This window comes from Pempheris klunzingeri, chromosome 18, assembly GCF_042242105.1.
Source record: "Pempheris klunzingeri isolate RE-2024b chromosome 18, fPemKlu1.hap1, whole genome shotgun sequence".
In the NCBI taxonomy this organism is placed as follows: domain Eukaryota; kingdom Metazoa; phylum Chordata; class Actinopteri; order Acropomatiformes; family Pempheridae; genus Pempheris; species Pempheris klunzingeri.
The window spans coordinates 21,194,166-21,210,220 of record NC_092029.1 but is presented as its reverse complement, the minus strand read 5'-3'; the positions used below and the strand labels follow the sequence as shown (position 1 = coordinate 21,210,220).

The 16,055-nt window shown below is 43.3% G+C and overlaps 2 protein-coding genes across 2 annotated transcripts in view; both read left to right on the top strand.

The window, feature by feature from the left end:
• Positions 1-13,250, top strand: part of slc16a10 (solute carrier family 16 member 10) — a 33,652-nt gene extending 20,402 nt beyond the window's left edge. Inside the window, exons 3-7 of the mRNA XM_070849119.1 lie at positions 2,107-2,536; positions 7,891-8,034; positions 8,235-8,463; positions 9,541-11,414; positions 11,580-13,250. Of these exons, the coding sequence (XP_070705220.1) occupies positions 2,107-2,536; positions 7,891-8,034; positions 8,235-8,463; positions 9,541-9,770 (1,033 nt within the window). The 3' untranslated portion in view covers positions 9,771-11,414; positions 11,580-13,250. The remainder of the gene's footprint in view (positions 1-2,106; positions 2,537-7,890; positions 8,035-8,234; positions 8,464-9,540; positions 11,415-11,579) is intronic.
• rpf2 (ribosome production factor 2 homolog) overlaps positions 1-16,055 on the top strand; it is a 52,638-nt gene that overhangs the window by 30,715 nt on the left and 5,868 nt on the right. The gene's annotated exons all lie outside the window — the stretch shown is intronic.

The window sequence follows — 16,055 nt, the reverse complement described above, 5'->3', positions numbered from 1 at the left end:
GCACACTGCCTGATTACTGCTGGAAGAATACGAATAGACAATAGAACGAGAAAACCAGCTGCTAACGCTCCGGGGCCGGGTCTCTCGCTCTCTTAGCTTTTTAGTCCAACAAATTAAGAACTCTGTTAAACGCCCCAACTATATAAACACAGGTAAAATAGCTGCCACGAGTATAGCTTTTGCTCATAGTTACTGCTCACTCATACTTGGCTCAGTGGGAGCGCTCTATGCCACTGGGTTTGTTCACTGAATAACAGTCTGGTGCTCAGCCAATTTTGGCTTCACTCTCTTGGCCATTCTTGTGTGACAAGCTCCCAAGCTTTAGCGATACGTGTGCCTAGCCTTGTGAAAGACCCGGTCATGTACAATGAGTGCACGGGCGGAGTACTCTCAGGTAGGCAGACACATAGGTGGACAGGCAGATCGGCTGGCCAATCATTTCATTTGGGCAGAATGAAATGATTGGATGTGCTCATTACAGGCCTGTGACTGCCACAAGTAGTGGATTTCTTTTCAACTATTTCATTTATTGATTGCTGTTGGGCTGTTAAGAGAATTTCAACAAATATAAAAAAAAATGCTTCTTAAAATAAGTTACCTACCTTGTCTTTAAGTAAATTCTAGTTTTGGGAAAAAACGTCATCACTCAGTGAATGAGTTGAGCTGAGCCCCCCTAAAAATAGAAAAAAAAGCATAACTCCTAAGAAAGCATACTAGCTTTTATCAAGGCTCTGTGGGTGAGAGGCTTAGCACTTCACACTCTGGTGTTAATCATTTGCTGGAAATCCATAATTGACTGCACGTGAGGAACAATTCAAACGCACACACGGTAAGTGCTCAACCCTTGCTTTGTCATCACTTTTGGGGCAGTAAATAAGTAATCAAACAGCTGAATTACCGCTTATCAAGTGACTGTTAAACAGCATTTGACAAACACAGGGCAGGCTGACAGCTTCTGCAGCAGACAGTGCAAGGTGCAAAATGTCCTAGCCATGTGATTTCTGTTATTTTCTAAAGCAGACACTTAGGTATGCTTACCCAAATAGGACTTTTGAACCACAAGGAGGCATCATCCTGTGTTTATCTGAGCTTCCATTCCTAGACTAATCAATTTGCCAAGGTTGAAAGAACATCCTACTTGATAATAGTAAAAAGCTGAAGTAGCATATGGACTGATCAGATCTGAGTTTTATTTAAAACTCTATTAATTCAGGAAGTCTCATTAAGATCAAAGATCAAGATGACGCAAGCCTCTCATCACACACAGATAAACTGATTAAAACATTCACAAATACTTTTGAAACATCTGTTTGTAAAACTTGAACCATTTGGGTGAGGTTGGATTCGTAGAACAGTGAAAAAAAGAAAGAGGTCTGCAAGTCATCAAAAGTAGACAGTAACCTGGAGGAGGTTTGGGTCGGACAGATGGCATGAAAGACGGTATCATCAGCATAAAAATGAACATTGCAGTGCTCAGTTAGAAAACAAATTAATGTTTATGTATAGAGTAAATAGCAGGCACTTAAACTCTACTAGAAAAATATTTTAATCAGCTGTAAGAGGAATCATTAAAAGAGGTTAGAAACCAGGTTGTTTCACACAATGTTGCAGTCAACAGTTTCAAAGACATTTAGACTCAAAACATTCACCAAAAACATGCCAAGAAAAAAGCTATCGTCTGCCGCTGGCATCTGGATAGGTAGGAAGCATAACTGTAGTTTGGGAATGGATGCAGAGTTACTCTCTACCTTTACCCCACATTTTAAACATTAATACACAACATACTATTCATACAGGCTTCGAATGTGCTGGTCATATACACACACACACACATATATAAATATATATATACACACACACATATAAATATATATATGTATATATACAATATATACACACAGACACACACACACACATATATATGTATATATACACACACATATATATACACACATATAAAACATTGTCTTGTCTTACACAAGTTTCTTACACATGAGAACTTGTGTAGAAGCACTATTGCAAATATCAGGCTCTTTGCTGGAAAGACGTTTATGTCAGCAGGGTGTCAAATACTGTACAGAATACTGATATTTTATCTCCCCACAGGTCCCTGGGCCCCATGTACTTCACATATGGTATTGTGTTCGCTTGTGGCTGCTCTTTCGCCTACCAGCCCAGCCTGGTCATCCTAGGCCACTACTTCAAGAAGCGCCTGGGCCTGGTGAACGGCATCGTGACGGCTGGCAGCAGTATCTTCACCATCACCCTGCCCTTTGTGCTGTCGAGCCTGCTAGAAAAAGTGGGCCTCCAGAACACCATGCGTGTCCTCTGCATCCTTATGTTTGTGCTGATGCTGGCCGGCTTCACCTACAGGCCCCTGCTTCCACTCAAATCCACCAACACCCTCACAGGCAGCCGGTGCCCACCCATAAGCCAGATCTTCAACATCAATATCTGGAAGTCTCTGGGATATCGCATTTGGGCCTTTGGTATCCCTGCAGCCCTCTATGGCTACTTTGTACCGTATGTTCACCTGGTAAGTTTGTGTTTTCTACATACTTCTTCAGTTCATCTGCTCTCTCAAACTGGGTTTCACTGACCTTCGCACATACCACATATTTATGTCTTGTTTGTGTTGCTGCGTATTATCACCCACTCGCTGGGCAAAAGGTCAGTCTGCTGACGAATAGCAGCACATAAATGCCAACAGATGGATTCCATGGTGTGATTTCTCAGTATTCTAATCCCATGTTTTGGATGTGTTCATTGGCACGAGGGAGGAAAAAGGGCGAGAGGTCAACCAGGGAGCTTCAACAACACTGATATCAAAACACATACCAGCAAAGTGAATTCATGTGAAAATGAAGATGAGGGGAAATCTGAACCCCAGCCAGAATCTTCTAGACATTCAGTGATGGTACAAAGTGTTACAGTGAGATGGTTCAGTATTTAGGAACATATCACATGTAAGGTTATCCCCCGTCTCTCTATCCCTGAAGCCTAACAAACACAATCAGTGCATTTTCTCTCCCATAAAACATTGTAAAGCTGATCCTCACTAAATATTTTGAAAGCTACATTGTTTATATATATATATATATATATATATATATGTTTGGTAGCTAGCAGTCTTCTTCTTCTTTACCTTTTACTGGCAGTTTGCCACTGTTGATGCTTTTCAGCATTTCCCGGCACATTATTGTCACTGACAGTCAGTTCAGTGGACTAGTGTTGTTGCCTGTGTGTATGTGTGCGCGCACGTGCTTACTTGTGGGGACCGGTAATAATTTTAGGATTTAGGAGATGATGACCTCTATAGCACTGATCTGTACGTCTAAGTGGAACATACCCCAGCCAAAAGTGTCATCGACATGACTGCTCACCACAAACAGTACGTCACAGCAGAATGTATCCACATGAGATGCTTCGGCTGTGTGGTCTTGACGATTGTAACCAAATATGACAGGAAGACTCAATCTGCAGCTCGCATTTCAGTCAAGACACATCTCTGTAAACAGGAGTCACTTTCCCTGAATCTTCCTTTATTTCGACTACAAGATGGGAAAATCTGATTTTGAAGAAAACATCTTCTTGGGCGGGCTGGAGAGCAGAGCCTGGATGTGTTGGAAGTTCTGGGGAGGCGACTGTTTATTTGGACACCATGACTCTGTTATTGGAGGGAGATCAGTCTGTCCAAGGGATCCCAGCCTGTTTTCCCAACACTTCTCCTGTGTCTGCTACTCAGACTGGGACACCACAGGGGCCTGGCTGCAGCTTAAGCACCACCATAGGCCGTATAACCCCAGCACCCATCCTTTCCTAGACGCAGAGCCCCCCCCCCCCCCCCGGTGCTTAAGGCCAAGCTCTGCCGTTGTGACGCTGCATGGGAAGAAGAGGAAGGAAAAAACATGGGTCAAACAGCACATTGTTCAGCCTTTCAGGAAGAGAGTCCTATCGGGCCCCCAAGACCATACTCCATAGTCCACACTTTCTTTCCTCCAGGGTGTGTGAGTGTTTCTTTGCATAAACTGCTGAGTGCAGCCTTTTGGAGCCACACTGCCACAGTTCCATGTGCTGTTCCTCTTTCCAAATCAAGCTGCACATATCTGAAGACTGTAAGAGTAAAGTCCAATGCTGCTTTTAGATAAGATGTCAGCTGTCACATATGACTGTGTTTGCTTTGTAAGTGGATTGATAAAAGGTGTGGTTGGTGTTTTGTCAAGGGTAGAGTGGTAAAACGTAGTCTCTCTGCTACTTTGCAAACGTAACATATTGCTGTTTTATTTCAAAGCTGATGAACAATCAGCAGAGTTTAATCACAACAGATTCACATGAGCAGCATACAGGATGGGACTCTTCTGTAGAGAGCTGCCTTTACTTTAAAATGAGCTTGATTCAGTGTGTTTAATGAGGAGCACCTGCAGGGCTGTGGTGTGTGGGCTGCAAGAGGGCTGGATGTTTAATGACCATTATACAGCCAAGAAGAGAGAGCAGAGTGGGTGCACAGTGGGGCTCTGAAAGGGAAAATTCACCCTAAAACACACCATTAAAGCACCTTTAAACAGTCATGCGGTGATGTTTTGTAATTTGGTGTTTTCCTTCTCCTGTGTTAAACTGAACGTAGCAGCACATGTTCATTTCAGCAGCTATAGTTGTGGTCACAGCAGGCACTCTCACAAGCACGTGTGACTTATATCGTTAATGATAGCGCTGCTCCATTTATGTGTCTGTCACAATAAGCCACAATACTTCACTTTAACGTAGAATTCCACCTGTGTTCCACTGCTGCGAGGAGGCTCTACTGTGGAGTTTAAAGGACTAGTCTTGTGATAGAAAGTATTTTTTTTCTTGTCAACACGACCAAAGCCTGAGGGAATGTGTGTTAGTGCGTTTTTTAGAACTGCAACAGAATATTAGTGGCGTGATGTTTTACATCTTCAGTAGGAACCAACGATCTCATTCACCGCTTTTTCAAGAGTCTGTTATCAGATCAGTTATCTGTTGATTCAGAAATCTAAAATATGAACGCCAGGTGTTACAGGAAGTGATGGAGCGTCACAGAAGTGCAGAGGTGGCTGCCTGCGTTGAACTCGTGTGTTTGTGCACGTGTGAGTGTGTGTGTTTATCTTGTGGGGTTATGATGTTGTATGCCACAAGGCCACCTGCCAGTCTCTGAGTTGCATCACATGAAAGTGAGCTTGTGTTCCCGAATACACGATCAAAGGCTGATGACAACCGCTGAAACCGGAGAGAAGCGAGACGGCGGCTGCTGAATCTATAGGACCATCGAATCTGTGCAAACAGCGACACGGCACCATCCTGCAACCTCGCAGGAAGCCTCGAATACATAACCGGAATAACTGATGCAGTGTGTGAATGAGTCAGAGAGTTCAATAGGGAATGTCCTCTGGTGTCTGGAGACATACTGTAGTGATTACCCAACTGATCACAATGACAGAGGGACCATGTTTTATTGATTTCCTCCTCATGGCTGTTCTGTTATCAAACGTCACTGTAGAGGGACTGTTTGATAGATTTAGCTGAACAGACCAATCTTATCAAGGGGTAATAGTTATGGAGGGTTTTTGCTAGTGTGTGCATGTCTTATCCTGTGTCTTGGCTACATGATCCACTTGACCTGATCACGGTGTACTGTGGCGTCAACACATTACACATTGGATTCCTACCGATGAAAAAACCATCCATCTCCTTCTCAAGAGAAAGATAAACAGACGCAATACATTTCACATCTGCACAAAGCTTTAGGAGAGTTGGTGTGAAGAAAAGTTCTTGGAATGTAAGATTCAACCAGTATACTGCTAAAAAGAGTACCGCTAACACAGCAGCCCACTCCCATTACTGGAGCGAGATCTGATACCTTTTCTATTAGATTAGATTTGTATTTCATGATTTTGTACTGAAGAAAGCTGATCAAAAGACAACATTGTTAAGTGACTTAATTGTGAATTACTCACTGCTTTATGCCTGGGAATGAAGATGATGATAATGATGATGAAGGTGATGATGATAAGCTGAGAGGAAGTTGTAAATAGAACATGTGAAACTCTTACTGGGAGATTGCCAGTCACATCTGGCATCTCTCTGAAAATCACTTCTCGAGGGTTAATTGCGTGTGTGTCATAAGTTACTCGCCTGATGCATGTATGCACACCCCCCCCCCCCAACACACACACACACACACACACACACACACACACACTGAGCCTCCAGTTGTTATGCCTGCTGCACTGCTTCTTGGAATCGTGAATCCCCTCCGAGCAGAAGGCTCCCGACAACAGAGCATGGTGTTGTGGTGCAGTGACAAAGATGATAAGTCATCCAGAGGTCATTGCTGCTGGACGTGTGACCTGTAGGGGGGGATGGAGGGGGTTATGAGGGGGGTAGAGACAGCAGACAGACAGACTCTTTGAACAGACTGCTGCAGCCTGCCTGGAGGTACAAGTGGCTGGCAGGGCTCCACACAGCAGGCCACTCTTTCTCTCCCTAGCTCTCAAACTTTGGGCCTCAATGATTGGTGCTTGGGAGTAGGAGGCACGCAGATAAAACAAGTAATTTGGACAAGCAGAACACTGAAGCTGTTTTTCTTACCGTCTAGATAGTAGTATTCACCAACAACATAAACAGAAGACAAATGAGTAATTCTGAAATATGACCGAGTTTGATAAGGGTGCTGATGAGTAGCGGGTGCATGAAAAATGCCTGATATCCAGTACAGAGCAGGGGGGGGGGCACACCACTCTGATGAGGGAGCTGTGAATTTCATGCACTTGCTAAGTTGGCGTCTACACCACCACAACACTTCACACACAGTCACAATCAGATTTCAAAAAGTATGCTGAACACTGAGCATGCATGGCGTCCTAATTAACCTAATTATTGACTCGACTGATGAGGACATCAACATTGTGCCACATCTCTTATGAATCTCGTCCTGGCTTTTGATGCTGTTAATTCTAACATTTTTCCAAATACATGGCGTTTTGTTGGTTGTGATGACAGCTGGTTCAAATCATGCTGTGGTTTCAGTTTTGACTGTTGGTTTAAAATCAAGTGTCCTGATGGCTGATGAAGGTGTCCCACAAAGATCAATATGAGGACCCTGTTATTTATTCCATACATCATTTATTTATCTACCTTCCAGTTGAGGACTTCAAGGTCTGTTTTTATGCTGATAATGTGATCTGCTCTACCTCAAACCTCCTCCAGTGTACATTCAGCTTTTAGTGACCCCAGACCTGTTTTGGTAATGTAAAGAGTTCATATTGAACACCAGGGAGAGAGTACGTTTCTCCTTTCTTAAACAGAACAAACATTATGCAATCTACCGTGCCATCTACACTGGATTATGGAGATACCCTGGTCTGCTGGTAACTCTCTCTGCCACTACCCTCAAACCCATTTACCACAGTGACATTCCATTCACTACTCTAGACAGCTGACACACCCATTACATAACAGAAGTTATCTTGTGAAAATGTCAGGTCATGTACAGGTCATCACAATACTAGAATATTTAACATCTCCAGTTGAATTCAAAGTGTCTCCTATCCAGTCTGAACTGAGGTTTTCTGCTACTATGAACCTCGATCTTGCTTTTTTGCAGATGCTTCTTGCTATTGCGCCATGTTTGCCTTTGCTGCTGTGACATTGCTGCAGTAATCTCCCTGCTGTGGGATTAATAAAGGATTATTTTTATCTTATCTTCTGGTGCCTCTGTGTGTGCTGAGTGGTCTCTGTGACTATTCTCTACCACTGCAGTTGTATTTTCCATTTCCTCCTCTGCATTTTTAACATTCTTTTTCCCCGGGTGTTGCACTGGAGTAGAGCCATGAGACAGCTGTGCTCATCTGTTTCCATTATCGTCCACAGATGAAGCACGTGGAGGAGCACTTTGGACCAGATGCCAACAAAGAAGTTCTGCTCATGTGTATCGGTATCACGTCTGGAGTGGGCCGTCTCATCTTCGGCAGGGTGGCAGACTATGTTAATGGAGTCAACAAAGTCTACCTGCAGGTGAGCGTCTGGCCTCAGTGTGAAGGGCAACAGACTTCTAGGTGATGTGGTTTTCAACTCTGATGCCTGCAGCTTACACCATGAACATGAAAGATAAATGCACCCTGATACTTAAGAAAAGATTACAGAATGATTTTTAAACCATCAAATGAACAAGTAAGACTTTGAAGGACACACACTCCTCTCTCTTGTCCCTCTAGGTGACTTCCTTCTTTGTCATCGGCCTCATGTCTATGATGATCCCTCTGTGCAACATCTTTGGCGGCCTGATCGCCGTGTGCCTGCTGATGGGGCTGTTTGATGGCTGCTTCATCTGCATCATGGCCCCCATCGCCTTTGAGCTGGTCGGGGCCGACAACGTGTCCCAGGCCATCGGCTTCCTGCTGGGCCTGATGTCCGTGCCCATGACTGTGGGGCCCCCCATCGCAGGTAATACAATAATAGTCTAAATACTGCGTTAATGATCAGACTGCTTTTGGCGTCAGACAACGTTCAAATTCAAGTAAAGCATGAGCTCTTGAGTAAGACACTAGTTACCAGCTGCAGGGGTGCTGCTCTGTACCTGATCCTGACCTCTGACCTCTCCATGGAGGCTAAAATGAATACATCATAACCATCGGCCGGCCATTTTAATGTGTCTGTGTCTGTCCCTGTAGTGAAGTGTTGTGGGTGAAACTTTATGCTGCAACAACAAATCATTTCTTTTCTGCATAAAACTATCATTTATTGATGTTTGATTTGGTAGGTGTTATAGTTATACTGAAGGTGAAATTTAAAAATGGAACATTTATAGCAACGTCCTCTTACTGTCAGAGGAAAGGCAGCACTCAGTCTGTCCTGAGAAAAAGAAGAAAAGTCATCTCTTGCTCTTTGGCACCACCTACTGTTTATTTTGCCACCTTGCAGCTGCTGAATTTGTAAGTTGCAGATGAGGAGCAAAAAGTCCTACTCTGTGCTAGCAGTTGTGTCCATATTAGAGATGAGAAAGACGTGGCCTTCTCAACCCTGAAATGCAGGCTACATTACGCTAGTTCATAAACCTATCAATCAGTGTCAAAAACATGTGCATCGGCCCATGTGAGTGTCGTGTGCAGAGTGCTTGAACTGTTTGAGAGAAGCATTCATTTTCTGGAGAAAGACACTTGGTATGTGTGACTATTTCTCTGGGCTTGATCCTCCATGGAAGTTTTTTGGCCTCATTTTTCATATTGCAGTGTCTCTTGCCATCGGCAGCTCCATGTGTCATTAGGTCATGCAGTATGAGAATGCATTCTGCACTCTCTGCCCAAATGTTTACCTGCACAAGAGAAACCACATCCAGTTAAGGATGAAACTGGTGACGTGTTTTCAATCATTGTAGTAACTGTAGTAACCTGGTCAGGGTAAAATCCATGCAGCAGATCGCTCAGGGCCACTGTGGAAACGGCCTTATGTGGACTTATGTAGACCACATGGTGTCACACTCACTGCATCCCTGTTTCTTTATGCTCCTGTTCCTGGTTGCAGGCTTCCTGAGGGACAGACTGGGTAACTACGCCGTGGCATTCTACCTGGCAGGCATCCCGCCGATCTTCGGAGGAGCCGTGCTGTGTCTGATACCCTGGGTGGAGGCCAGGCGCAAGAGAAGGGAGAAGGAGGCGGCCCTGAGCAGGGAGCAGGACGTCACCCAGAAGATGATAGAGCACGAGAAGGCTCAGGGAGACACACAGTGCAAAACTGGAGAATCTGTCCTCTAAGTGCCCTGCTAAACAGACTGAAAGAGAAACCCGGGGTCAGACAGAGACTGCTGAGTACTGAGATACAGCATCGGGGTTTCTAGCCAAGATTGTAATGACTGCCTTCAGTAGGAGGATGTCGGAAAATGCCAAAGCAATGAAACATATCAGCTTATAGGTTGTCATAGGTTGAAGTACAATTTACCATGAATGTGATCCTGAAGAACTATGCATTAGATTGTCGCAGTTAGGCTGAACTAATCTTAAAGGAGGCAGACTTGAAGTTTTAAATGAAATGGAAAAAAGGGGAAAGAGGGCAAGCTGTCCTTACTTTAAACGCAGCGTAAAGGCTGCTGATTCATAGTCCTTAGCTATTGTCTCTACCAAAATTACACTTTCAAACGACATTCTAAAAGGAAAGAACTTTAATCATTCTGACCAGTCATTCACCATATGTTTTTAAATGTCAAAGTATACAAAGAGCGCATTGGATGATACAGGAAAAGAAACCAGTCGTGTGGGAACTCTTTGTTTTGCGTCAGTGCAAAGCAAACTGCTCCTCTCAGTGTTTCTCCTCAAACCAGACAGCTGTCTTGTCTTCAGCGCCCCCTCAGACGGGACTCTTCTGTCTCAAAGATGCCAAATTGTGAATATTGGGGCAAAGTGTTCGTACTAATTTAAAGGGACCGTAACTTCACAGAAGTTCTCTTTGTTAGCTTTAGTCATGACGCTCTGGGATCACCAGAGCTGTAAAGGCGTTTGGACATTTCAAGGGAAGCAGTTTCAGCCACAAAGATTTTACATCTCAAGAGGTGCAGCTCAGATCCCCAGGCTGGGTCCAGGAAGTCTAGGCACGGCCCCACACTCTCAAGGGCCCAAAGCCTCCAGATTTACTGTGTCGCAATTAGCTTGTGGCAACTGAAGATTAGTTTAGTAGTTGTGTATGCACCACTGAAGCACTGTATACACTGAAATAATGGCTACCTTTAAGGAGACACCTGCACTCAAAGTCAAATCTGCATTTAAGGCCTTCAGTATTTAAGTTTATATCATGCTGAAATGGTGTATCATTCCCAAATAAAACTGTGTCTAACCAAACCACTTTACACACGAGACTGGGAGTAATGGGCGAGTCAGGAGAGGCCCACTAACTTAACCCCAGGGCCCCATGCAGGGTGAATCCACCCTGACTGTACTGTGACTGATTCATGCTAAGAGACTGCTCGTCATCAAACTGCGACTGAGAAACCTCGACAGTGTTTTACATTAATAGTTCAACATCTTGGGAACTACGCTTCCTTGGTTTCTTGCCAACAGTTAGATGAGAAGATCAATACCAGTTGAATATGTGCTACAGCCAGCAGGGACTAGAAGACTGGAAACAGGAGCCAGCTCCTGCTCTGGCTCTGTTGAAGGTAACAAAACACCAGCACCTCTTAAGATCACTGATTAACTTGTTTTATCCCGTTTGGAGGATCTGTACAAAGAGAGGAGCTGTTTTTAGTGTAGAGTCTCACAAGCGTCTTTCCCAAAATGTCAAATTATACTTTTACTAATAAAAACTCTTAGCCAGCACAAGTAGAGCCGCTGCCAGTTACAAACCTAAATATTGATTCAGAAGGAAAATATGAACATTATGTTTGTGTACATGTCTATTAGCTGACTGTAGTATTGACATTAAGCAGTATTTCAGTTTTTTAAGTTCTTTTTTCTTTGTCATTTGGTCCAGTGCTTTCTACACACATGAACTGTGTGACATAAATGTATAATGTCATGCCTCCCCAAGTGGGAAAAACTCAAATGCTTCCTGGTATCTAAAAGAAAATGAAGTTCATCCGGTAGCTGGTGTGTCAACAGATCACCTGCTTGGATGGATGACTTCTTTAAAGGACCAAAAGAGCTACAGAATACCGGAGCATGTGCATTTCCTCTCCGCTTTACTAACGCCTATCACACATTTACCCACAGTATCTTATCATCTGACGAAGTCTCCACCCGCTGAAGCAGTCACGCGTTTGACTGATCATTGACTACGTGACCATTAGAGTGAAGCTGAGTTAATAGTTAACTGTGTGTCCAGTCCATTAACCTTTAGTAGATGTAGCTGTTTGTTCTTTGTTTTCATATTGTATTTATTTTTTAGTTTTTGTGGAGAATGTCATGCTATAATTGACGGGCGTTTCTAAAGCCTGGATTCATTTACTGGAGACCAAAATGTATTGAATGAAAACGGCTGGAAGTGTCTCAGTCCTGTTTGCCTACAGGTAGTGCCAGTGAGCCCTCTGAGCAGTCGGAGTTAGTCTGCCTCTCTTCTTAAGTGATAAGAAAACTGCAACCAACACTGAGTTTCTGTGGGTCAGGGATGTTTCCTCTGCAGACCTGTGACACTGTCTACCTCAGATGTTGTAAGCGTAGAGCTCTGCCCCCATCTGGACTACCCCGCCTCCCCTGTTCCTCCGTCAGAGGCGGTCCAACAGAGCAGTGTTCACGTTTGAGCAAGTGTGACCGGAGAATCGCGCATAAACTGACAAGTCTTAGAAAATGATCTAGCGTTTGCTGCTCACAACCAGAAATGCCTTCTCACGTGTGAGAAACTTCAACAGCGTTTACATCTTTTCTCTTTGCTGAATATCCTTTTTTTTTTTTTTTTGGATGATGATTAAATCACATCTGTTGCCTTTCAATTCAAGCATCTTTTTAATGCCATGCATGACTGTTTCTATAAGACTTTAGTTTATCTTACCTTTCCGTTACAGTGCTAGTCACCAATCAGAGCCTCCTCCACAGAGGACCAGTGGCTTCATTGGTCCTCTGAAGTTTGATTGTAAACCTCTTTGCCATACACGCATTTACATGCTTTATTAAACATGATAGTTATTTTTACTTACTAATTTAATGTAGTTATCGCCTCATACTTGCTTCTTGAACTGATCTGTGGCATCCAAAGAGACATTTTGACGAGTTAAAAAACTGCATGCTTTACTTTCATTTAGCTTTGACTTTAGGCCAGATTGTTGAGACAAAGTGCCTTATTAAATTGCCTTTGCCTGTTTCTGTCTTAATAATGTCTTAAGTGGCAAATATGAGCCTTTGGAGTTTTGAACGAGCGAATCTGCCCCTCTGTTTATTGAGTTATTCTGCTGTTATTATTTTGGCTCTCTCATATCTAATCCAGCCGCTGGCTTTATTCAGAATATCTCCATGTATGTATGCATTTTGTTTTTGCTGCAAGTACAGACAAAGGTTTACTTCTGTAAAGCTTTGCTGAAAGAAATGCATCATTTCATCTTATCGTGGCATAAAGTTTGTCTTAATTCCTGCTTATTGCTTAAGTTTTGTTTTAGTCATATCTCTCATGAGTTACCCAAAATGTTTTCTACTACAATATTACTTTCCCTGTCTGCGGCAGGACGTGTGGTGAACTACAGAATATGCAATCTAATAATATGTAAACAATCAGATTTCGACATTTTCAAGAGAGTAAAAAATCTGTTTAAAGTTTCTGTGGCTTTCTGTTACTGTGTCTCTCCGTGTGTGGGTCAGTCCGTCATCGCTGGGCTCCGGCCTAAACATCCACTGATACACAAGCACTAAAGATCATTGACCTGTGAGTGAACTGTCTTTAGGTCTCTTGGCCTGTATTCGGAGCGGTTAAGAGACGTTTGCTCCCCGACTGTCCTCCCCCTGCTGCGTGTCACTCACTTCATCAGGTTGTACTAGAGTCATGGTTGCCCATAATTCTAAAGGAAGTAGGATTTGTAAAAAGTCTTGAAGGGGGGTTTAACTCAGGGAACAAATATTCTTGCGGTCCAGGGGGTAATGAATGCCCTATATGTGGATATCTATATGCCCCCCTAGGAGGGGGCCTCTGAAAGGCTGCCACTAAAATAATATATTTAACTTGAAAATGGATTTCTAGCAGAAAATGCCTGTGAATGCTAAAAGCTCAAATAAATAAATAAGTGTGGCTTAAAATGCATTTTTGCAAAATAAAAAGAAAATAGAACTCAGGAAATGAACCGCCAGAAAACGGTTTAAGTCCAAATGCATTTCATGGTACTCCAGACGCTCTGACTAATATTACAGTATCTCACTAAATCATTCATTCATTCTGTGTTTTTAAGCATTTATTTCCAGGCTAACTACATAGCATCACCGTATTAACTGTGCTCAAAAAGGTGATGCTGTTTCATTTTTTGCCATCAGAGCAGAGAAGTAGCTGTACGTAATGTTATGAAAGGAGCGCTCCTCACAAGTAACCCCCCAGCCAGGAGTGTGTCAGGAGGTGATACTCCCGTAGAGGAGGAGCGGCATGAGGCGGAGAAAGTGCTCAGTCCCTCCACCGAGCCTGTTCATCAGCACCAAGCAGACAGAGATCAGTTCACTCATTTCAGATTCACTCCAAACGGTCACGTTCCCTTATTGTATGCAGGCGTGAAATGTGTAGTTAACAAATTATAATTCATTGTTCTTGTTCAAGCCGTTCACCATCAAACAGGCAGGACAGATTTGGGGGAAAGAGGTGGTGCTCCTGTGAACTATGACTTTACACAGCTGCTGCTGTGGGCAGGTCACTGTCAGTGCTCCACAGCCACAGACAGCTGCAGGGCAGAGGGAGGCTGACTTAGTAAATGACAGTCTAACAGTCTACCAAATATCAGTGGAAGAGGTATTCACATCATTTACTTATTAGCCCAACGTATTCTAAAGCACAACAAGAACAGGTTTGATCCTCTAAAGATGCTCCTTTCAAAGGGTTTGTTTCTGTCTTTGTAACTCTGAATATTTTGGATCATTTCCAGTAAATCTTCATCTGAAAGGTAAGTAGTAACTACTGTTGCACCGCCTCCACTGCAAATTAGCTTTATTGTCAAAATGTACAAACTGTCAGCTGAGTTCGATGAACAACTCAGACAAGAACAACTGAAACAGCTCAACACAGCTAATATTACAGGTGGATTCTCCAGATTCAACACACTTTTACTGACTCCTGCAGTCTCCAAATGATTCAGCCCCTTCTTGAAGCACCTTTAGTACTTAGCAGAGCACCCTTTGCTGTTATGACCTGCTGTAAATGTGATGCACAGCCAGACACCAGGTTAAACATTTTTTAATGCAGAGCGATGCTGCCCCCACCTTTACGAGCAAGAGAACATTCAGCACAGAGATAAGAAGACGGTATCAAGGAGCGTTTATGTTGTTTTACAACACAGGGCAACAAGTGAATGCATGTTGTGGCAAAGTTCACAGTAAAAATACACAGTTCCACTCATAAACTACACAGGTTTGTGTAATACTATACTAATAATACTATAAATGGACACCTCAAAACACACAAAGGCAGCCACCCTACAACACACACACACAATTGATGTTGCCGCCTTTAAGGGACAGCAGAAATCCATCCAACCCAAGAAATGACTGACCTTTGCACCCAATACATTTTAATGAAGTGAAAAAAAATTAAATTGAACTAAAGTTCAGCTCGTTTAAATAGCTGTTCCATTATGTTTTAGTATATTTTCCCTGTGGCACGGTCTCCTTTCTGTCATTTCAGACTCACTGTAGGCTGGATTAGGGCGGCTGTGTTGTTTGAAGTTCTCCTGGTTTCTTTCAAATGTTGCTTTATTGTGTGTGTGGTCCAGAGCACCGTTCAGAGGCAACAGGTCTGCTGGCCTCTGCTGCTCTGTCGCCACTTCAGTCAATATTAAGAAGGGAATTTGGGGATATTCATACATTCAAAGCAAACAGTCTAGCAAACAATCTAATGTAAACTAGTAGGCATGCTGCTCTCCAGCTCCTCTCTTACATATCTGTCATGTCTGTCTTGGCCCCTCTGTCTACATTCACAGTCTCTTCTGTCCCCTCTGTCTACATTCACAGTCTCTTCTGTCCCCTCTGTCTACATTCACAGTCTCTTCTGTCCCCTCTGTCTACATTCACAGTCTCTTCTGTCCTCTCTGTCTACATTCACAGTCTCTTCTGTCCTCTCTGTCTACATTCACAGTCTCTTCTGTCCTCTCTGTCTACATTCACAGTCTCTTCTGTCCCCTCTGTCTACATTCACAGTCTCTTCTGTCCCCTCTGTCTACATTCACAGTCTCTTCTGTCCCCTCTGTCCCATCTGTTAAGCTTTATTATCTCTTATCTCTATCTTCATTATCCTCTCATCCTGTCCTGCTCTATCTGCATTTCCATATTTTGCTATTCTAGAGGTTCTGGCTGAAACAGTACTATGATTCCATGGTTTGGTTTGGATGGTCACAGGTGCCTGATCGGTTTGTGTTTTTGACTTAAATACTTTCC